Genomic DNA, 21536 nt, shown 5'->3' with positions numbered 1-21536 from the left:
AGTCATCTCCCCGGTGCCAGCATGAGGAGCACGAGCCTGCTATCCTGATTTAGCCTCTGGTGAGCCAGGCTTGGCTTGCCACACCAGGAAGGCTGGAAGAGGTGCGTGGACGCAAAAGGCACAGGAGCGCCGTGGGTGCGCCAGCAGCAGGAGAAGCACAGCACATCCAACCACTGCTGCTCACAGCTGTGCCATGGGCACGGAAAATGTGCTCTGTACACAAGGCATGTGAGATGTTTCTCCCATTGCTGTTCCCTGTTTGCTGCCTAATCCCATCTGGGAGCCTGTAAATAATATTTCAGAGCAAGAAGGGTGGAGTGGAGATAGCTATCGCCCCTAAAAAAGACTCCTGCTACAGCCAAGGTGCAGGTCTGTCAGATAGCCTGCTTGTGCTTCTAAGATAATGAAAGACAGGGATAGCAAAGCTTTTTAAAATGGTGAAAGACTAGAGAATACCCGATTTTTTCTCCCAACTATTGTTTCTTATGAAAACTGCACTTTTTTCCTTAAAAATTAAAGCTTTCTCTAAAACTGAAGACACAGCACCCCTGCCCATGGCAGGAGATTGGAACCAGAGGATCTTTAAGTTCCCATTCAACACAAACCATCATAGGATTCCATGACAGTAAAAATTGACCATCCTTCAGAATTTATCACATTGTTCTAGACAAATAATTTTAAAACTCATTATTTACAGTTTCGCTTTAGTATAAATTTAGATTCTTTGTAAAAGGGAAAAAAAAAAAAAAAAAACAAGGAAAGAGAGAGCTGGAACCAAGTTGTAGCTAAATATCAGCAGGTGACACAAGATTGATTCCAAGTCATAGAGGTCACTGTCAGTCCACTGCAGCCTTCCCCCAGGACAGCGTGAAGCTTTATTCAAAGGAGATTTTCAGAAAACCCAGGAGATTTAAATGCATAAGTTCCAATCCCATGGCAAGCACATGAGCCTATGTTCTCACTCTTGAAATTAAGCTCCTTTAACTCTCATTTGTGCGGCTGGGAGAGTCCTGGGCCCCGGCAGCTCTTCCCTTGTCTGAACCTCTCCTGATGGATCCGGCAAAGCCAGGAAGGCTTTGGTGGGCCCTGAAGGTACCCAGCCCTTTGCAGATGGTGCTTAGCACTTAACAGGATCAGCCCCTCAGCCCCTTGTGTGGTGTCCATCACCTCAGATGCCTCACCAGCCCCGAAACCGCGCGACGCCACCACATGTGATCAGCCCCATAAGCTGCTTTCACCTCACCTCGAATGTTTGCTGTGCTGATAATCCCAGCGGGGTGCCCGTATAAAGGAGACCCTTGTTCAGGGCAAAAGGGAGGAATGCTCTTCCATAAGAAAATTAGGGAGTTGGCAGAGATGTAAAGCTCAAGGTTTGCAAGATTGCTTTTGGTTGGCCAATTGTTGTGAGGTTTCAGGGTTGCTTTTGGAGATCCTGGTGTTTAAAGTTAGTTATTCAGCAGGTGGTCTGGCAGCAGCTGTATATGGAAAAGCAGCTTCCAGTCAGCTATCAGCATTTTAGCTTTTTTTGTTTCTTCTCCAGTCGTTGCTTACTCTTGTTTTAGCAAATGTAACACCAGAATCAAGTCCTTTCCTGGGATGAAAACCTGCGAGTTCATTGGCCAAGATGGAGCTTCAGTTTTGGCCTGATTTTGTATCTTTCTTGAAGAAGCTGAATGGTCGGATGCTCTTGGTGGTTCTGGTCACATCTTTTTTGATTGTTGACCTAGTGAAAAAGAGACGACCCAGGAATTTCCCTCCAGGGCCACAGCTCTTTCCTCTCGTGGGAACCTTTGTGGACTTTAAGCAGCCCCTCCATCTTGCACTGCAGAAGGTAAGAGCTCCATGGACATTTTCCCTACTAACAATATCTTACCCTTCCATGACTCTTACTGCCACCCTGAGAAGCAGCAAGGGCAGCCTCTGCAGAGCTGGGTATATAATAACCACATGAGATAGATGGTTTTATCTCTCACTATCAGCTCCTCTTCCAGGGCAGTAGGATGGTCCAATGGGAAAGAAATCCATAACGGAGGAAGACCTATATGTTCCTCCTTTTTCTTCCCATCTGACTGTGACCATTTCCTTCTGGACCTCAGAAAGGGCTCAGAAGGGCTGGGCCAGGCTGGGGGACAGGTGAAAAGTGCTGTGTGACAGCTGGGCTATTTGGAGATCACCTCTGAAAATTGTCCTGTCATTGTCTTTGCCAAGAAGCCAACAATTCACTCCACCACATCTGAAACATTTAAAATCCTGCGTTATGTCCTGTGGCTTCTTCTGTGCTGCAGAAAGAGGTAGTGATCCCTCTGTAAAGCTTTGACTTCCACCAGAGACAAAAAGAGAGAGATTTTATACATGCTGAGTATTCCTCTCTGAAAAGGTGGAAGAAGTTCTGACATGCTGACTGCAAAAATCCTTTCTGGTGACTATTTGTCTCTTGGTTTTGCTTAGCAAAAGCATTTTATTTATTTATTTACAAGCACACAATGACTGAGACACCCATTTGGTCCAAGGCTGCTTTCACAAGTCACCACAGCAGTTTGGGGTGACCCTGTGTGTCCTTACATGTAGAGTCATTCTAAGAAGAGGATGAGCTCCTTGACAGAGAGAAGATATGATCCCCCTTTTACCCTTATACATCTCAGAGGAGACACTAATGCCAGCAAAGTCCATGCAAGGAAAATGGCTGCAATTTGGCCATAAATGCAGTCAGCCTTAAAATTAGAAGTACGTGTCTAGCAATAAGCAGTTAGAGCTCCTGTCTAAATGGGAGAGCTGGAGAAGAAACCACACTACTCTAGACACAAAGGTGATGAAAGGGATAATTTGTTGTGCATTGCCCTCAGCAGGAAGAGCCTGAGTGTGGTGACCCAGGTGGTGGGACAAAAAGGGACAGAGCAGATGCCAATCAGTTACAATGCAACTTACATCCTTGTCACAAGCCAAACTGATGTAAACACCTGGTCAAGCCCAGGTCACACCAGATAACAAATATAAGCAATCCACCTCTCCCACACTACAGCTGTCCAGCCTTTTTATGCCTTCTGCAGCCTTCACAGAGTAGCTGAGATTTGATGGGACATGCATGCTTGGGTTTGGGTTTCTCTAAAGTCCCTTTGCTTCAAGCAGGGTTAAATTCAAAGTCAGATTTCCCTGTTCAAGGTCTTGGCCTGGTGAGATTTGAAAATCCCCATCTCCTTTTTCTCAGAGGACAATGGCCTCTCTTTCAGCTTACGGGTCGGTACGGGAACATCTTCAGCGTGCAGTTTGGGAGTCTGACATTCGTGGTTGTCAACGGGTACCAGATGGTGAGAGAAGCTCTTGTCCACCAGGCTGAAATATTTGCTGACCGGCCAAACATTCCACTCCTCCAAGAAATATTTAGAGGCTTTGGTAAGCACAGCTACAAGGATTTTGGGACAAAACTTCCACCTCTTTGGAATGATAACTGTTAGAGGGAAAGAAACTGGCTGAATTCAACCCTTGTGAGCTGCACCTGTGAAAGTCTGCACAGGGGAAGGCAAGACTGCTAATAATCTCACAGGGGTATGTTTTAATCTCTGTGAGATTTAGGGATGAGGATGGGCTCAAAACCAGATTTTAATGAAAGAGGAAAAATAAACGCAAGCTGCCCAAAATCTATACACTTGCAGCGTTTCCCCCGGGGTTTAATTTCTCCTTTACTTTTCCTGCCTGGGTAGCACACAGCTCCAGAGACGGGGTGCTCCTGCCTGCAGCTCTGCCAACAGCGTGATAGTACTCAGAGTATTTTGGCTTACACCTTTTTTTCCCACGCAAAGTGACAAAGTAGCAGATTAAAGCAAATCCATAAAGCTAGATCTTTAGCATAAGCCAATTACTCTTGAATTTTAATTCCCAGGCAAAGCCATAGCCTTTTCCACATCCACAAGCTTTCTTTGCCTTGGTTTGGGGTTTTTGTCCATGAGGAATGGACGTGGTTTCAGAATCCCAACACTCACAAATGACCCAGAGAGAGGATTGTTCACCTGTTTTTCCACCTACAGGGCTCATATCATCCAACGGGCACATATGGAGGCAGCAGAGAAAGTTTGCTTTAGCAACACTGAAAAGCCTTGCTGTAAATTTTGAGGAAAAAGTGCAAGAGGAGAGTCGGTACCTCGTGGAGACAATTGAAGAGGAGAAAGGTGGGGGTTAATGCACAACACTGTGCTCAGAGCTTCCAGCTAAATGAATGATGAGAAGTAAAACTCTTACCCCAGCACAGCTCCAAACGGGCAAAACATTTCTTCAATAGCTCAAATCTCTATCTTACACTTCCAGACTGTGCCTTTTAGCAATTATTTTAGACCTCAGGCCTCCTATTTTAGTTGTTCCTTATTAATATTAACCAAATATATACTAGGTAGTTATTAAAACATGAGTGTTTACGTGGCTAAGGAAGTGTCTCGTGCATTCTGTGAAGGAATAAATGCAGCTCTCCTGCCATCAGGCACTTCCCCTCAGAGGCTTAGTTAACCTCTGCTTGTCCTTGGTTTTGCAAAGTATTTTAAAACTTGTTTAGTCAGGCTTTCCTTTTGTATCACACACAGATGAAGCGTGTGCCTTGCTCTTTTATGGTCCAGCTTTTAAAAACTGCCAGAGGGATATTAGTAAGAATAATTTGTATGTTGGTACATGGGTGATGTTGCACTTCAGCTTTAAATAGAAGCAGATGGGGTTGAGCTAATTCTATGGAGCTATATATAGTAAACAAGAAAGATCTAAAAAGGAATTGTGAAATTATATACTAAACTTGCTCCATTTTAATTGCTGTTGCACTGAACAGGCCAAATACTCCATGTTGCCAATTGATTATAGTCTTCTATAGTCCTAATCAATAAACTAATTAAGCTGCTGGTTTGGGCCTTTCTTCCCATTAGTAATGACAAATAGAGATCATGTCCATCACTCTGATATCTGAGCACCAGCCCGGTTTAATTACTTTCTTGAAGAGTGGAGAGAGCAGCAGTGCTGCGAGGAGTGCCTTGCATTTCAAAGTGATGCTCAACAGCAGCTCAGGGCTGGACTGGGCTTGTCACTGAGATCAGTCTCTTGTCACAGCAAGTGGCTCTCCAGGCTGCTGAAATGTGCCCGAGGAGATGAAGGTCTCTGCTCAGTAACTCTCTCAGGGAACGCAGATGTGACAAGCATCACATCACAGTTCACTTTATAAACGGGCTCTGTGGACCACATGAGCTATTGCTGGGGTTTACAGGTGGGCACAGGGATCTGAAACCCTCTCCCCTCTCTCCTTCAGCTCCCTTGATTTCTTCATGGTGCACAACTAAAGCCCAGGGCAATGCTATTTTTGCAGTGTGGCTGTCCTGGGCTCCCTGCCCTGGGCAAAGCTTTGAGGGACACTCTCCTGGTGTTTAAAATTGGCACCAAACACAAGTTGGAGCTGCAAAGTTGACAGCCATAGCATGGCATGCTGCTGGTTGTTTTCCCTGGAAAATGCCTCAGACCCTGCTTGGGCAGCTCACTGCTAATGCCACTGCCTGCCAACAGCCTGGGCTGGACACAGGACGGGATGTCCTGGCCCATAGTGCCCAGGCTCCAGCGGGATGCTGGAGGTGATGGGGTGGTGGGTACCCCAGGACGTGGGGTGAAACTACCATGGGTGAGAAGCAGGTCTCACTCTGCTTCACAGCTGTGGATCTGATAGAGAATATGGTTTTGACTGAGACTGAACAGGAAAAACAAATGAAAGCTTCAGAATCGCAGAATCGTGGAGAGATTTATGTTGGAAAAGATACTTGAGTTCATTGAGTCCAAACATTAACCCAGCACTGCCGTGTTCACCAGTAAACCATGGCCCAAATGCCACATCCACACACCTTTCAAACACTCCAGGAATGGTGACTCCACCACTGCCCTGGGCAGCCCTTCCAAAGCCATCCTTTCAAATGAAGACATTTTCCCCCACATCCAGTCAAAATCTCCTCTGGCACAACTTGTGGCTGATTTCTCTTATCCCTTGTTCCTTGGGAGACAAGACCAACTCCCACCCGGCCAAACCTCCCTTCAGGCAGTTTCCTTTCCTTTTCTTTCCTCCAGGACAGCCCTTTGACCCTCATTACAAAATCAACAGTGCCGTTTCGAACATCATCTGTTCCATAACTTTTGGGAACCGCTTTGACTACCATGACAACCGTTTCCAGGAACTGCTGCACTCCCTGGCTGAAACGCTGCTGCTCATCGGAAGTTTCTGGGGCCAGGTAAAGCCACTTGGATATTTTTCCAGCTTCAGCTGCACGGAACAGCTCAGAAACTGGGGTTTCTAAGGCACTGGTGTAATCTGCCTTTTCCTGTAGAAAAAGAGCCATGTTTAAAGGAAAATGACCAGGAGAATTGTTTTACATTAGATTGGATTTATACACAAATCCTATCAGGAAAGCAAGGAAATAAGCTAAAATTATTGGGACGCATGGAATTTTAAAAAAACCAAAACACTACAGGATTGCAAAACCAATGTTATGCCTGACATAACCAAAAAACAACAGGAAAATCTTAAAAGAAAATCTAAAAAGAACTAGTAACACTGTGAAAATTCCTAACTTTTCCCACACCCATATCCCAACCAGTTTCTTAAATAACTTCTATTTATGAAAAAAAATTGAGATTCCAGGTTTAGAAACAAAATAGGTGGATTTGGTGATGTATTTCCTGTGTGGCCACACACCATGGTCTGATCTCTGTGCCCACCATGGGGACACATGAAGGGGCTCATCTGCATCTACCTCACCTGTGGCCACCTCACATTAGGGAGCAGCTCTGGCCACTCAGTATTTGAGAACTTTATCAGCAGAAAATATCTGTCCAATTCTTATCTTGTTTGCACTTATTTACACCTGTGTAAGTAAATTTGTACAAATTGGACTGTTACAGCAAGGATGATTTATTTCATGGTAGCAAGCAGAGTTAATCAATTAATTGAGAGTCCCATCCTCTCAACTATGATACCTGCTTTTTTCTAACTCAAAAAATGCTCTTTTGCTCTGTTTGATTTCTTACCAGCTCTATAATGCTTTTCCTCTCATCATGAGATGGTTGCCAGGACCTTTCAGGAAAATCTTCAGGCACTGGGAGAAACTTCAATATTTTGTGAAAGGCGTGATTGCAAAGCACAAGGAGGATTTGGACCAGTCCGAGGCAGGAGATTATATTGGCTGTTACCTGAAGGAAATAGAAAAGGTAGGAATAAAATAACTAAAACAACCTAAAGACTAACCCATAGAATGAGCAGAGAAGATTCAGGGCTGTTTTGTCAGGGGAGCTCTTCCCTCACACGTTGCCTTCCCCTCCCTACCTCTGCCACATCAAACTTTAGCAGCAGCAGAAGCCTGATCACTTAGAAAAACACAGATTTTTTTTTTCCATTTGAAAGGATTTACACTTTGTCTTCCTCCCTTTTTCGTTCTGTCACACGGCGTAGGAGGACTCTCAGGGAACATGTTCATGTTTCTGTGAGCACTCACACGCCTGTGTTTGCTATTGTGAAACTTGACATTTAAAAATGCTACCTGCTTTCAAGAGCCACTCTACAGCAACCAGGGTGTCTGTCAAAACAGTCCATAGGACTTGAAATCCAGTGAAAGTACAGGCTGGAAATTTCCAAGTCCAGGTGTAGATAATAAAGGAGCAGTAGGACTTCAGTTACACACAAGTGATTTTGGATTGGGTTTTAAAAGAGTAAGAGCTTTCATTGCTATGTTTTTCCTCCAAGTTTAAAGGTGACACCAGCTCCCATTTCCATGAGGAAAATCTGCTGTGCTCCACCTTGGACCTGTTCTTAACTGGGACAGAGACAACAGCGACCGCCATCCGCTGGGCCCTGCTCTACATGGCTGCGTACCCCCACATTCAGGGTAGGGCCACTGAGGGGTCCTTTGCTTAGCCCAAAATTAGGAAAGGAAAACTCAGGGAACAGAGTTATCCCAGCTCTGCCACATCTTGGATGTGCCTGTGCCCCAGGCATCCTCTTGGGAACCTTTTGAAGACAAGTCTCAGGAGAAGCTGTTGAGGGAACAGGGAGTGTTTAGCCCAGAAAAAAGGAGGCTGAGGGGGGACCTTCTCATGCTCTACAACTCCCTGAAAGGAGGGTGCAACCAGGTGGGGCTCAGTGACAAAGGAAAATGGCCTGAGGTTGTGGCAGGAGAGGTTTAAGTTGGATGTTAGGGAAAATTTCTTCACTGAAACAGTTGGTTCTTCTGGAACAGTCTGCCCAGAGGAGTGGTGAAATCACCCTGGAAGTGTTTAAAAGGAGTGTGGATGTGGCACTTGGGGACATGGTTTGGTGATGGCCTGGCAGTGCTGGTTTAATGGTTGGACTTGATCATTTAAGAGGGCTTCTCCAACCCTAAAAATTCTATGAAGAGGGATACTTCGAATTATTTTTTCTCCCTGTAGAGAAAGTGCAGCAGGAGATCGACGCCGTGGTCGGGCAGTGCCGGCAGCCCTCGATGGCCGACAAGGAGGAGATGCCCTACACCAGCGCCGTGCTGAGCGAGGTGCTGCGCGTGGGCAACGTGGTGCCCCTGGGGGTGCCCCGCATGGCCACCAGCGACACCACCCTGGCCGGCTTCCACCTGCCCAAAGTGCGTGGGGACTACTGGCCTTCGTCCCACCAGCCTTTGTCCCACCAGTCTTCATCCCTCCGGCCTTCATCCCACCAGCCTTCATCCCATAAGCTTTCGTCCCACCAGCCTTCATCCCACTGGCCTTCATCCCACTGGCCTTCAACCCAACAGCCTTCATCCCACCGGCCTTCATCCCATAAGCTTTCGTCCCACCGGCCTTCATCCCACTGGCCTTCATCCTACTGGCCTTCATCCCATTGGCCTTCATCCCAACAGCCTTCCTCCCACTAGCCTTCCTAGTTGGATGTTAGGGAAAATTTCTTCACTGAAAAGGTTGTCCAGCTCTGGAACAGTCTGCCCAGAGGAGTGGTGAAATCACCCTGGAAGTGTTTAAAAGGAGTGTGGATGTGGCACTTGGGGACATGGTTTGGTGATGGCCTGGCAGTGCCGGTTTAATGGTTGGACTTGATCATTTAAGAGGGCTTCTCCAACCCTAAAAATTCTATGAAGAGGGATACTTCGAATTATTTTTTCTCCCTGTAGAGAAAGTGCAGCAGGAGATCGACGCCGTGGTCGGGCAGTGCCGGCAGCCCTCGATGGCCGACAAGGAGGAGATGCCCTACACCAGCGCCGTGCTGAGCGAGGTGCTGCGCGTGGGCAACGTGGTGCCCCTGGGGGTGCCCCGCATGGCCACCAGCGACACCACCCTGGCTGGCTTCCACCTGCCCAAAGTGCGTGGGGACTACTGGCCTTCGTCCCACCAGCCTTTGTCCCACCAGTCTTCATCCCTCCGGCCTTCATCCCACCAGCCTTCATCCCAACAGCCTTCATCCCAGCAGTCTCCATCCTACCAGCCTTCATGTTCATCCTTATCAGCCTTCATCCTATCAGCCTTCATCCCAACAGCCTTTATCCTATCAGCCTTCATCCCAACAGCCTTCATCCCAGCAGTCTCCATCCTACCAGCCTTCATGTTCATCCTTATCAGCCTTCATCCTATCAGCCTTCATCCCAACAGCCTTCATCCCACCAGAGCAGGGTCTTCACAGCCCAAGCCCCAAATCTCACCTGGAGGGGAACCAACCAGCAGGATCTTACAGAAATATCACAATTATATAGAAAATACAAATCCTCTTGATGGATTCCGTGGGGCTGTTATAGGTCTCACCTCCTTACAGAGGAGAATTGTGAGATCCTCATGGTGTTGGCTGAAATTGCCAATTTTAAAAGGTTTATGCCTTAAATTTTGTAAGACACCCTCAACACATTACAGGAATAACAGAAAGATAGGAAAGCAAAGAGTCTGGGTTTGTTAATTCTACACAACATTAATAACCCTCTATTAAAAGTAGCACTTGATGAAGGGCAGGTAATGAGTATTGTTTCACACACACTGTTCTGCAATTACAAAAGCAAATATGGGATTTATATAACTGGTCTCTTCCCTATATATGACTGGTTGCAATGAGGCAAATGTTAAAAATCCAGGCATTTTCCTCCACATTGATTAGAATATTTCTCTTGCTGATGGGAGAATGTGGAGATAAACCAGATCAGTTTAATTTTTTTTCTAAAAAAACACATTTAAACAAATCAATTGAAAATTACTTGATTAAATTGCTTCAAGGTCCTGTGGGAATGCAGTGCTACCAATTTAAAGTTGCTTTGCATTAACATCACCTGTTACTGCAGCTGAGGATGGAGATCAACGATTGGTGATCTGTAAAGGCACACACAAGTGAACAGTCCTGCCAGATTTCATCCTCATTTAATTACATGGCTTAGGGGGGAAAAAAGCCCGTTTTGCCCTTAAAACAGTGTAGTTTACAGAGCTAATAATAACCCAGTCTGACAACATTTCAGCTCCTCTCCGCTGTGTAATCGCCCCTTTTCTCCTCCTCTCTCAGGGCACCACCCTGATGACCAGCCTGACTTCAATAATGTTCGACAAAAACGTGTGGGAGACTCCAGACACCTTTAATCCTGAACATTTCCTGGAAAACGGCCAGTACAGGAGGCGGGAGGCTTTTCTGCCCTTCTCTGCAGGTAGGGTGATCGATGGGGAGGTGGCTTTTCTTTTTGCAAGGCTTTTATTTTTTCCCCAAAAGACTCTGCTTATAGAGTAGGGGGTACCGCTCCTGTTCAGCTTCCAGCCCATCCCCACAGTGAAAATCCCAGTCACAGTTAATAGAGGCTGCTCGGAGCAGGGAGGAAATCAATTTGTTACTGCAGGATTAAAAAAAAAAGAAGAAGAAGAAGAAAAAGAAAAAGAAAAAGGCTTTTTCTTCTTGCAGAAGTTACATAACCGGGTTGTTCAGACAGTTTCCACTCTTCGCCTCTCGGAACAGGCGCAGTTTGCTCGGCAGTAAACTTCTGGGAAGGTTTGAGCAGATTGTGTGGGTGAACATTGCCACCTAACCTTTCCAGGAAGAAAAGCTGCTGCAGCCTGTGCAAGGCGGCGCGGGCCGGAGGAGGCTCGGAGCTGGCTGGAGCTCACTCGGGACTCTCTCGGGTTCTTTGTGCTCCTTTTCCAGGCAAGAGGGCTTGTCCCGGGGAGCAGCTCGCCAGGACCGAGCTCTTCATCTTCTTCGTGGCCCTGCTGCAGAAGTTCACCTTCCAGGCCCCAGCAGCGGCCGCGCTGTCCTTCGCCTTCACGCTCAGCCTCACGCGCTGCCCCAAGCCCTTCCAGCTCTGCGCCCTGCCCTGGCACTGAGCCAGGCCTGGGGCTGCCCCACGGCCCCCCAAACTGGGAAATCCCCTCTCCTGACTGAGATTTTGGGCTGAAATGATAGGCCCTGGAGGTCCAGCACTTGCCAGCATCTGGGAGGCAGGGGAAGGGCGCAAAGGCCACAGCAAACACAACCCTTGTGGCTCTTCACCTCATTCCTGCTCCCCGCTACCAGTCTGACAAAATGCATGGATTTAAAAGCCTTATTACCTCATTTCCACTGTCAGCAATTCCCAGGAAGGTGTCTGCCAGCTGCAAAAGCATGGTTTGATGTTGACTTTTCTGTGGGGAACATGTCCATCACCCAGAGACCGCTTAGCAGCCCCTAATGCTGCAGCACCTAAACAGCCAAGGGCTCCTGAAGTGTCCCCGCTCAGAGCTGCTGGCCTGGGACACAAGCTCTGGACTCATGACCCAGCCTCAGTTTGGACTTTTGGGTGGCCACAGCCGATCCTGAGCCTCCGGTGGGCTTGGGCTCAGGGTGGTGGACATTCCCTACAGCACCACATTGCTGCTGTGTGATGGAAATCACAGAATCGAGGAATAGTTTGGCTTGAAAGGCACCTTAAAGATCAACCCCTCTGCCATGGGCAGGGACACCTTCCACAAAATCAGGTTGCTCCAAGCCCCATCCCACCTGGCCTTGGACACTTCCAGGGATAAAATATATCTAAGCAGAGATCTCTGAAGCAGCAGCAAGCATTTTTTTGGATCTCAAAGGGTATATGGGAATTTTAATTAGGAGGCTACAGGGGAGTAAAAGGAGCTTCTACCAAAGCCCAACCCAAGTGGGATGGCACAAGGTGCTTCCAGCAGGTCTGGAGGGCTATAAAAATAAGACACAGCAATTTTATATTAGAAAACCAAAAGGTTTGTGCTAGTAAAATACAAATCAGAAAAGCTGCAACAAAATAATCCCCTGGGGTTGCTGGGGAGCAGTTCACCTGAAGTGCAGCAGAAAGGGAACAGCAGAGAGCTGGAAGGGTCATGCCCATGGTGGCTCAGCCCTGCCCCTCAGGAAGGAAGTGTTGGAACAGTGGCTTTGTGGTGGGAAGTCATGAGTTCAGCACTTCCCCTCTGCTTCTGGCAAGGATTTGTGTCTGTGTGACCAGCATGGACAGTGGGGTGAGGAAGCGGCTGGGACAGGGCACCCTGCACCATGGACACAGCTTCTTCCTATGCCAGGCCTCTCTGGATATGAGTTAATTAAATATGCAACTTGCAGAGAATTTTTCTGTTTATGTGACCAAGTATTTGTGCTTAGAAATGCTGTCTCCTGTGTGCTTCAGTTCGGACTATAGTCATAGCAAAGATTCTTCTTCTTCCTGTTTTTGTTTTTTGGTTTTTTGCTTCTCACCTTTCATAAGTGTCATAGCAAAGCTTGTTCTTCTTTTTTTTTTTTGTTTTTTTGGGGTTTTTTTGCTTCTCACCTTTCATAGTCACTTTTCTGTGGGTACCCACGTAGGATGTGGAATAGTTAACAGGAAAAGAGGATTACATCGAGTTTCGTTTCCAGTGGTTTTCTTCTCTGTCCCCGGCAGTAGCAGCTTTGCTGCGGTACAAAGCAATCCCCGTGCAGTGGCAGATTTATGCCACAGGGGAGAGTCCTCTGCACATCACATCCCTGCCTCACCAGGCACACGGGGATTCTGTCACTGAGCTGTCCTTCCCACTGATCACTTTAATCCTATTGCGTTTTTAATTATTGCTTCACAGTCACGGGCTCCCATGTTGTGGTTTTGTTTTTGTAAAAGAGAAAACATAAAAGATACAGGGACTTTTTCACCTCTGAAGTCTTCAACACCACTCGGGACTAGGCACTGGTTTCTCTCCGTTTCTGTGTTCCTTCTGCTGTAGGTCTGACCTCTGGCTTGTGGCTGCAGCTTGTATTATTTGCACTGGCTTAGCAAATTAATATTGATCTCTTCTCTGTTTCTCTGTTTCATTTCCAACCTGTGTTTCTTCGTTACTTTTCGTTTCCTCTCCTACTCCTGAAGAGAATAAATTATTGAAGTGATCTTCTTTTCTTTTTCTTTTTTTTTCTTTTTTTTTTCTTTTTAGTTAAATGCAGTGGTACCATACCTTAAAGGCAGGAGGCATGAATTTATTTAATTTTCAAGTGTATCCTCTCATGTCTCTGCTGGCGAACATGCATCTCCAGGGGCTCATGCCTAAGTGTGCTTAAAAACCAGAGGTGAAAAGAGCTATTCTCAAAAGCAGGCTTCTCCCCTTAAGATTCCACAGTAAAACAGAGATTTGCCTTCTCCAGCTTCCCAAGTGTAAGGTTATGGAGAACATGTGTACAGCATCACAACAGTGGCTCTGCTGCACCTCTGTCCTTGTCATCAGCACTGGACAATCCCAACAGCCACAACTGATGGCCCCAAAAGAGAGAAAAGTCACCCAAAATGTCCCCCAGAACAGGAGGTGGCAGCTGATGACTGCACGGGGCTGTGACAGAGCCATGTGATGCAAGGGAAAAGTGCTGCTTCTCCCTGCTTCTTTCACAGCAAAACACAACAAACACATTAAAATTCCACGTGGTCCATGTGCATGATCACCTCCCCAGCCCAGAGCTGCTCCTGGGTGGGAAAATGCAGCACATTCTGCTGCCAGCTCCCACCAAAGGGCCCCAGCCTGCAGAGCTGGGCATCTGCATCGGCTTCTCAGCACCTTCATCAGCTCTGTGGGGCTTTGGGAGCAGCTTCCCCGTGGGCTGTGACCCAAAGGACAAGTGGGAAGGGATGGCTGGAGAGCTCAGGGCACGGCTGGAGCCAGCTGCTCTGCCTGCACTCCTCTGGTGGAGATCAGAAAATGTTGGTGCTTGGGAAGCGCCGAGTTCCGGGACAGCTGTTTACTTCCAGCCCACGTCACCCAGACACACGAAACAGGAAACTCACTCAGATGGTTTGTGAAAGGTTGTGCAACCTTATCTCGGGTGTCCCCTGAGACCTGGGGCTTGGCCCAGGACTCCTCATATCAGGAAGCGAGCTGCTATAAACAAGGAAAGCACGAGGCTCTCGGAGCAGCTGGAGACTCCCTGGCACTAAGGAGCTGAAACTGGGACCTAGCACGGTGAGGGCACCTGGGAAGGAGGGAGCAGGGGCATCCTGAGAGATGGGTTTGTGGGAGCTGCATGCTCAAACTGCCAGCTTTTAATCTCAGTCCCACAAAGCTCATTTCTGTCCTTCAGACAAGGACATGGAGCACTGGGGTTTAGTGAAGTACTGAGAGGAGGCTGGGGGGGAAGGGGGAAGCTGAGGGTGTTCTGGTTTGTGGTGGGTTTGTTTTAAACCAGATGAGAGGGAATGTTTCAGTTTAATCCTTTCTGAAAGCTGGGAAAGCAGGCGTCTGAATGTAGCCTTGAGAGCAAGCAGCAAAAGCCACTCCTTGCTGTCCTGTGTTTGCACCCACAGCTGTGCCAGCTCATCACCCATCTCCCCCTGGCCCTGGGGGCCTCAGTGGTGCCCTGTGAGCTCAACCTGCCTGACCTGCTGTGGGACACGTCCCTGCAGAGCCCCACCATCCAGCCATGCTGCACTTCCTCTGGGACAGCATCTCCCTCCAGACATTCCTCATCTTTCTCTTCATCTTCCTGCTCGTCGCAGACTACATGAAGAGCAGAAATCCAAAGAATTTCCCTCCCACTCCCTTCTGCCTGCCCTTCGTGGGGCACATCTACCTCTTAGACTTCAAAGATCCTGCAGTCACAGTGCAGAAGGTATGCAGGTGGTGAGCAGCATGGGAAGGGGATGGAGGGACTGCAGCTACACATCCTCAGCCGTGCAGGGAAAAGGATAACCCAAACCCCACAGGCAGTGAAGGCAGGCAGGAGGTTTGGCCTCATCCGTGGCACTTACCTGAGTACAAGCAGGGTGAGAAGGGCGGAGTGATTCCACGGGCAAAGGTCACAGCACGATCCCACAGGTGCAGTCACAGATGTACAAACCTGACAGGTCCGAGTGGGGGCTGGAATGGGGTGAAAAAAAACTGGAAAAACACAGGACTGAAAAATCAAACCTGGTGAGGTTTGCTTGATTTATGGCCAATTAATACAATCTCCCAATCACTGATGCAGGAAAAGAGGAAAGGAAAAAACTATGCCCTCAGGCAGAGTGCACACATTCTGTCTCCCCTCCCACTATTCCCTTATTTTTACCCATGTCCTCTGGCAGGGCTGTGCTGGTCTCACCAGGAACACCCATTGCAAATGAAAACCCCTTTTGCTTATGTCCCCTCCCAGCTACGTAAAAGATATGGTGACATCTTCGCCATACAGATGGGCAGCATGAAGTTTGTGATAGTAAGTGGGATGCGGCTGATGAAGGAAGTGCTTGTAAACCAAGGGAACAAGTTCATGGACCGCCCTGACATTCCCATCGACGAGGAGATCTTCAGCAAGATCGGTGAGTTACCCCTCAAGAGATGCCTCAGCTGCAAGGTCCGAGCCTTGACCCTCAGAGGTCTGAAACAGCTGGAGACGAGGCAAAGCGAGCCCTGGAGCTTTTCCCCCTCAGAGGGAGATAGGCCCTGGCTCACGGGGTGTTCCTGCCAGGACTGATCTCCTCCACCGGGCACCTGTGGAAGGCACAGAGGAGGTTCACCCTGTCCACGCTCCGGAACTTCGGCCTGGGGAAGAGGAGCCTGGAGGAGCGCATCCAGGAGGAGTGCCGGTTCCTTGTGGATGTGTTTAGGGATGAACAGGGTGAGTGCCATGGCCCTCAGCAGCTGTGAAGGCAGGAACTGGTAGGGCCTGTTATAATTTCACTGCCTGCTGAAAAATACCACACCTTGCAAGCAATGCTACAACCCTGCCAGCATCCCTGCTCCTTCCTACAGGTGCTTTGCCTTCCAGCTGGCTGGGGAATGCAGCCAGGCAACACCCACAGCATTATTCACAGCCCACCTTCAGTCTGCTCCTCTCTGGGAAATACCATGTTGCATAAATGCTGATGTTTCCAATGAATTCAATTGACATCCTTGTTCTCAGAAGTATACAAACATCTCCATAAGCTGATTGAACTGGGACCACTGGGGTTGTCCTGCCAAGCTTGGCCAGTTCATGGGGTCTGCCAGGCACCCCAGGAAAGCACTGACACAGGACAGTACCCATTAGGGGCCACTCATTTAATTCATATTTCTTGACTACTTTACCTCTGATGTGTGTTTTCTGTTCTGAGAGGAGTGGAAGAGAACTGATCTTTTTCTTCTCCAGGGAACCCTTTCAACCCTCAGCTTAAAGTCACGAATGCTGTTGCAAATGTCATTTGCTCCCTTATCTTTGGCAATCGGTTTGATTACCATGATGAGGATTTCCAAAGACTGCTGAAGCTGATGTATGAAATTACTGCCCTCCATGGAGCTATCACAAGCCAGGTACAGCCCTCCTGCCCCAACCCAGGGCCATAGTTTCTTCTCTGGAGTCAACCTTAAAAGCCACAATGTTGTTGTCACCAAAGCTGTCATTCCCTATTCCTTTGCACAGGGTAGATTTTCCTGTCATTTCTTTCTTCCTTCTGTTCAAGTTGTGCCATGCTCACGCTGCTCTCTCTCACCCAAAATCACTTTTCCTGCCCAATGATTGCCAACCTGCCTGCTGAAATAGTGGGTAACACACAAGTTACCCTATAATGAATTCTCCTCTTCTGGAGCTGAGCTGTTTCCACGAGCTCCAGAAATTCAGCAAATGCAATTGCAAGGTAGTGTCTTGATGTCAGAAGAGTTTTTTAAAGTTGTTTATTCAATTTGTCTTTCTCCTTTTGTGCTCAAAGCTGTACAACAGTTTCCCATCTATAATGAAGTACCTACCTGGAGCCCACCAAACCATTTTTAAACACTGGAGGTTATTGAAAAAATTTATGCAAGAGCAGATCAACAAACACAAGGAGGACTGGAACCCCTCAGAGTGCCGGGACTACATTGACAGTTACCTGCTGGAGATCTCCAAGGTCAGCAACTGGGAGAAAACCCTCCTGGAGTGGGGCTTAGAAATCAGAAGGGGTGGGAAACGAGCCCAGATTCTCCATTTGAGCTGCCTGTGTAGCCTTTTATGAGCTCAGGACAGACATCAGGTTCAGGCCACCCATCAGCAGGATGGGGATGCGAGGGGTCAGCAGCTTCTGTCAAAATCCTTGGGGTGGTGCCAGGACACCCTCACTGTTCCTGTCACTAACACACCTTCTCCTGAAGGACCACGACAGTGACACCTTCCAGGAGGAAGGCCTCATAGCCTGTTCACTCGACCTAATGTTTGCTGGGACTGAGACCACGTCCTCAACCCTCCGCTGGGCTTTGCTCTTTATGGCCACACACCCAGAAATTCAAGGTACAGTTAACAAAAAGTTGGTGTTTTCCCTTGCTTTTATGCCTCACAGCTTTGTGAGAGACCAGTAGGGAGCGTCCCCACACTCGCATGAGAAGTCCCTTGGTAGACCCTTGCAGCAATAACCTTGTATTGCTGGTTAAAAAAACTTGATCCAAGTTTTTTTCCTGCTCCTCCCCCAGCCCGGGTGCAAGCCGAGATCGATGCGGTCATCGGCCAGGCACGGCCACCAGCCCTGGAGGACAGGAACAACCTGCACTACACCAACGCTGCCATCCACGAAGTGCAGAGGAAAGGCAACGTCATCCCTTTCAACGTGCCCAGAATGGCATCAGAGGACACCTACGTGGATGGCTACTACATCCCAAAGGTAAACTCTGGCGTGCTGGCACTCCAGGGACACTCCCAGCTCCCCAGGCACGGTGCCAGGCCAGGGCAGACACTGTCCCTGCCCTGCCCAGAGTTCACTCCTGCTGGATGTGGACTTTTGCCATTCAGTGTTCTCCAGCTCCCTGGATGGTGCCACACCCCCACACATACCTTTGAGGCACAGATCCCAGCTCTTACAGGGACTTTAGCCTAAGATTACACGATGCTGATGAGGGAAAATGAAGTTATGTAACTGCACCTCCAAACTAACAAGAAGTAGAAAATCCAGGCCTCAGTGGGGTGTTACACAAATAATTTCAGTAGAATTTGACTAAGGATGTTCTTCATGGAGAGGAGACTGGAAGATAAAACTGCCCCTTCTGATGTCAGTGTCAGAGAAAGTGTAATTTATTTTTCTTTTTTCCTCTTAGGGCACTGGTGTAATGACAAATTTATCCTCTCTGCTCTTTGACAAGAATGAGTGGAAAACCCCTGATGCTTTTAACCCTGAGCATTTTCTGAAGGATGGGAAGTTCTGGAAAAATGAGTGTTTTCTACCATTTTCTGTGGGTAAGATTTGCTGAATTATGGTGCATTGTGGGTTTGGGTTTCCAACTGCAGGGTAGAGACAGAGAGGAAAATAGCAAGGAAAGGGCAGGTGCACCCTGGAGGTGCTACTCAAAATGCTCCCATTGCCTCCCCAAAGCACCACAACCACACTTGGAGTCCTCTTATGTCTTTCACATGCACAGAAGATAAATGAGGATGAATAAAAAAACCATGTAAATTAGAGAGATCTTAGGAACATCTTCACTGAGGCCTTTGCTCTGCTCCCACATGGCTGAGCTCACCAGGGGCCTCACTGTTACCACCACAGGGTTCCCCAGACAGCAGCTTCCATGGGGAAGTTGATTTTAGCACCTGCTTTTACACCAGCACCACACATCTCTGGTAGCTCTCTTTGGTGAGCTCTCCCAGCATGGGCACATCCAGGTCATGTGTGTGTGTAAAAAGTCATGCAATTTGGGGGGCAGGCCATGCTGTAATGCCAAAGTTATTATTAGGAAGCTTGGTTTGGGTTGAAAAACTCCCCCAGGAATGGGGTAACACAGCTGGACCACGGTCCTGAGGACAAAAAGCACACTCTGAGATGCTGTGGGCTCTGTCTCCACAGGGAAGCGTGCCTGCCTGGGCGAGCTGCTGGCCCGTTCCGAGCTCTTCCTCTTCTTCACCTCCCTGCTCCAGAAATTCACCTTCCAGGCACCCCCGGACACCACGCTCAGCCTGCAGCCCATGATAGGAATTGCAATAGCCCCACAGCCCTACAAGATCTGTGCTGTGCCTCGGTAGGGAAGCCTTGGCCACCATCCTCACAGGGAAAACCCTTTGTCAGGGTGCTGAAAACAAGCCCTGCACAGCTCTAGGGGGAGGCTGGGTGGTTTATTTCTTTCAAAGCAATTGTAAAATCAGTTTTTTCACGATTAGACCTTGCACTCTGTATCCCACGATGGTGTGATCATGGGATCAGTCTGGGAGCTTCCAGACCATTATTAGGCTTGCCCTATGGCACTGTAAATTAATGAGGGGCTTGGGGATTTCCTAATTTTGTGATGGATGGCCATGGTTCACCTTGGCAAAATTGAGGGACACTTTAGAGACTGCACTGTTGTTTTATAAAATTAACACAAGCATTAATTTGACATTTCCTTAATATGTACTTATCTTTTAAAAAGTTACTCTATAACACTTGTCTCATACATAATAAATACTTATCAAAGCATTTTTGTCATGAAGTGTTCTGCAAAGTGAAGACCAATTCCAGCAGGGGCTGCAGGCTTTGGCCATGCTCTGTGTCTCTGTTCCTGCACTGCTGGAGGTTGGCACTGTAAAAGCAAAGGCAATTCCTACAGAAGTGATGGAAAAATGATCCTGGCAGCACAGCTAAAATTATAATATGCAAAATCCTCTCTGTTTACCTGCCCAGCATCACAGAGTGGCTGGTGTGTCCGAGGGCAGTGAGCTCCAGCAACACACAATGCAGTTCAGCTGCACTCAACGGTCTAGGGAGGAAAAGGGTGCCTTGGGAAATAACAACAAATTACTGTTTTGAGCCATCATCTACACAAGGAAACAGTCCCAAGATTGGCAACCAGTGGTTAAAACCAGTAAATGCACTGAACTGGGAAATAACTGCACCACAAGGGGCCTGTTGAGACCTCCAGGCAGAAGCTGCAGCCCCCAGGAACAGGATGGGAAATCAGCACAGCACCAGGAACACACACCTCCAGCTCCTGCTCTCCTGCTGAGGAAACGAGAAGAGAGCAATCTTTTCCTCTTTTCAATTTTCCCTGGACTACAGCTTACCTGTTCCTAAAGGAAGCAAATTTCTCCCAGGTGAACACAGCTTCTGGCACAGCTCCTTCAGCACTGGCTGGGTGGGAGGTTCTGCCACCTCCTCTGATTTTCTGTGCCAGTGGAAACAAGAGTTTGGGCTGTTCCTGGTACTTGAGGCTGTTTCACAGATCCAGTAAGGTGGAGAAGTGAGGACACATGGTGGGACACAAACCAGTCCATTTATGAAATGCAGACTTGTCTCATCCCACTCCTAGGGAGAACCTGGTCAGCCCCAGCCCTACACTCCTCCTCCCTCACACCAGCTGCCCTCCAACCTGCTGCTGGCACAGGCTCCCACACCTCCCTTTTCCAGCAGAAACAAGAAAGTAATTTGACTTTCTAGACCTGATCTCCTTTCTTTTGGTTCTCTGAGGGAAGCTGAAGGGGAAGGCTGCAAGTGGGCTGCATGCCTGGAACTGACTGGGGAACAGTGGTTAAGTTTCTGCTGAGTGAGCTATTTCTGCTATTCCTCCCAAAACAATTCCAGTGCACAGGTGTCATCTGACTGCTTTGTGGTACATTTTTCCTCCTCGTGCTTTGCTCAGATTCCCATTTCCTTTCCCAAGCTGCTGCTCTATCCAAAAGCTCCCTCCATAGGCCTCTGCTCAGTTAAACTCCAAAAGAAGAATACATTTCAAAGGCTTCTTGAACATTTTGCCCCCCTCCACCTAAACCATCTCCCACACATGACTGACCTCAGCTCCTCCTTTCCTTTGCACCCCGGGCTGTAATCCTGTATTCTTCAGGGACACCCTTCACATGAACACAGAGCTCCTGCTGCAGTGCTTGGCTCTTCAGGAGCTGCCAGAAGGTGCAAGCAAACAGGCTCAGGACTGAACACATCCTGCAGCTCAGCTCGGGCTTCCTGCACAGCTGAGCACCTCTTCCCTTCCCTTCTCCCTCACACACCTGCACACTTTGGTGTCAGTGTTTTTTGGTTTTATGTCCAGCCTCAGAAAGCAGGAAAACCAGTTCTTCCATAATGGCTTCATCCCTTCTGGGACAGGCCCTTCCACGCTGGCAATCAACGCAGCTCCTCATCCTCAGATCTCCACTCCAGAGGGCTGAAGGCTGCCAGCCTTCACCAACAGCACTCCTGGGCTGGGGTAGAGCTCAGGGAATGAGA

General features: G+C 48.2%; 2 protein-coding genes across 6 annotated transcripts; both read left to right on the top strand.

Annotated features, from left to right (window-relative positions):
• Nucleotides 1-1624: 1624 nt before the first annotated feature.
• LOC120503273 (cytochrome P450 2J2-like) lies at nt 1625-12688 on the top strand. Its single transcript, XM_039711624.1, has 9 exons — nt 1625-1831; nt 3228-3390; nt 4023-4163; nt 6076-6236; nt 7036-7212; nt 7745-7886; nt 8428-8615; nt 10505-10643; nt 11132-12688. Exons 1-9 carry the CDS (start codon nt 1625-1627, stop codon nt 11308-11310), a joined length of 1497 nt encoding a protein of 498 aa, XP_039567558.1. The 3' UTR covers nt 11311-12688.
• On the top strand, nt 10524-19796 carry LOC120503274 (cytochrome P450 2J2-like). Of its 5 annotated transcripts, none has more exons than XM_039711628.1 (10): nt 10524-10643; nt 14751-15046; nt 15569-15731; nt 15881-16030; nt 16541-16701; nt 17097-17273; nt 17515-17650; nt 17830-18017; nt 18448-18586; nt 19191-19366. In XM_039711628.1, the coding sequence occupies exons 2-10, from the start codon at nt 14858-14860 to the stop codon at nt 19364-19366; spliced, it is 1479 nt and encodes a 492-aa protein (XP_039567562.1). In that variant the 5' UTR covers nt 10524-10643; nt 14751-14857. The 5 variants fall into 5 exon arrangements, with proteins under 5 accessions (XP_039567562.1, XP_039567561.1, XP_039567560.1 ...); XM_039711627.1 differs by having other exon boundaries at nt 10525-10643; nt 14742-15046; XM_039711626.1 differs by lacking the exon at nt 10524-10643 and adding an exon at nt 14259-14400.
• Nucleotides 19797-21536: the final 1740 nt, after the last annotated feature.

This window comes from Passer montanus, unplaced genomic scaffold, assembly GCF_014805655.1.
Source record: "Passer montanus isolate IOZ18808 unplaced genomic scaffold, ASM1480565v1 scaffold25, whole genome shotgun sequence".
In the NCBI taxonomy this organism is placed as follows: Eukaryota; Metazoa; Chordata; class Aves; order Passeriformes; family Passeridae; genus Passer; species Passer montanus.
Note: the sequence above shows the minus strand (reverse complement) of the source record. Positions and strands in the feature narration are given on the sequence as shown.

Excerpts from the sequence above, each read along its gene's own strand:
- LOC120503274 (XM_039711629.1), top strand. The coding sequence starts at position 14,858 with ATGCTGCACTTCCTCTGGGACAGCATCTCCCTCCAGACATTCCTCATC. Across the intron at positions 16,031-16,540 it reads TGTGTTTAGGGATGAACAGG|GGAACCCTTTCAACCCTCAG; the intron begins GTGAGTGCCATG and ends TTTCTTCTCCAG. Across the intron at positions 18,018-18,447 it reads ATGGCTACTACATCCCAAAG|GGCACTGGTGTAATGACAAA; the intron begins GTAAACTCTGGC and ends TTTTCCTCTTAG.
- LOC120503273 (XM_039711624.1), top strand. The coding sequence starts at position 1,625 with ATGGAGCTTCAGTTTTGGCCTGATTTTGTATCTTTCTTGAAGAAGCTG. Across the intron at positions 6,237-7,035 it reads TCGGAAGTTTCTGGGGCCAG|CTCTATAATGCTTTTCCTCT; the intron begins GTAAAGCCACTT and ends ATTTCTTACCAG. Across the intron at positions 10,644-11,131 it reads TTTTCTGCCCTTCTCTGCAG|GCAAGAGGGCTTGTCCCGGG; the intron begins GTAGGGTGATCG and ends CTCCTTTTCCAG.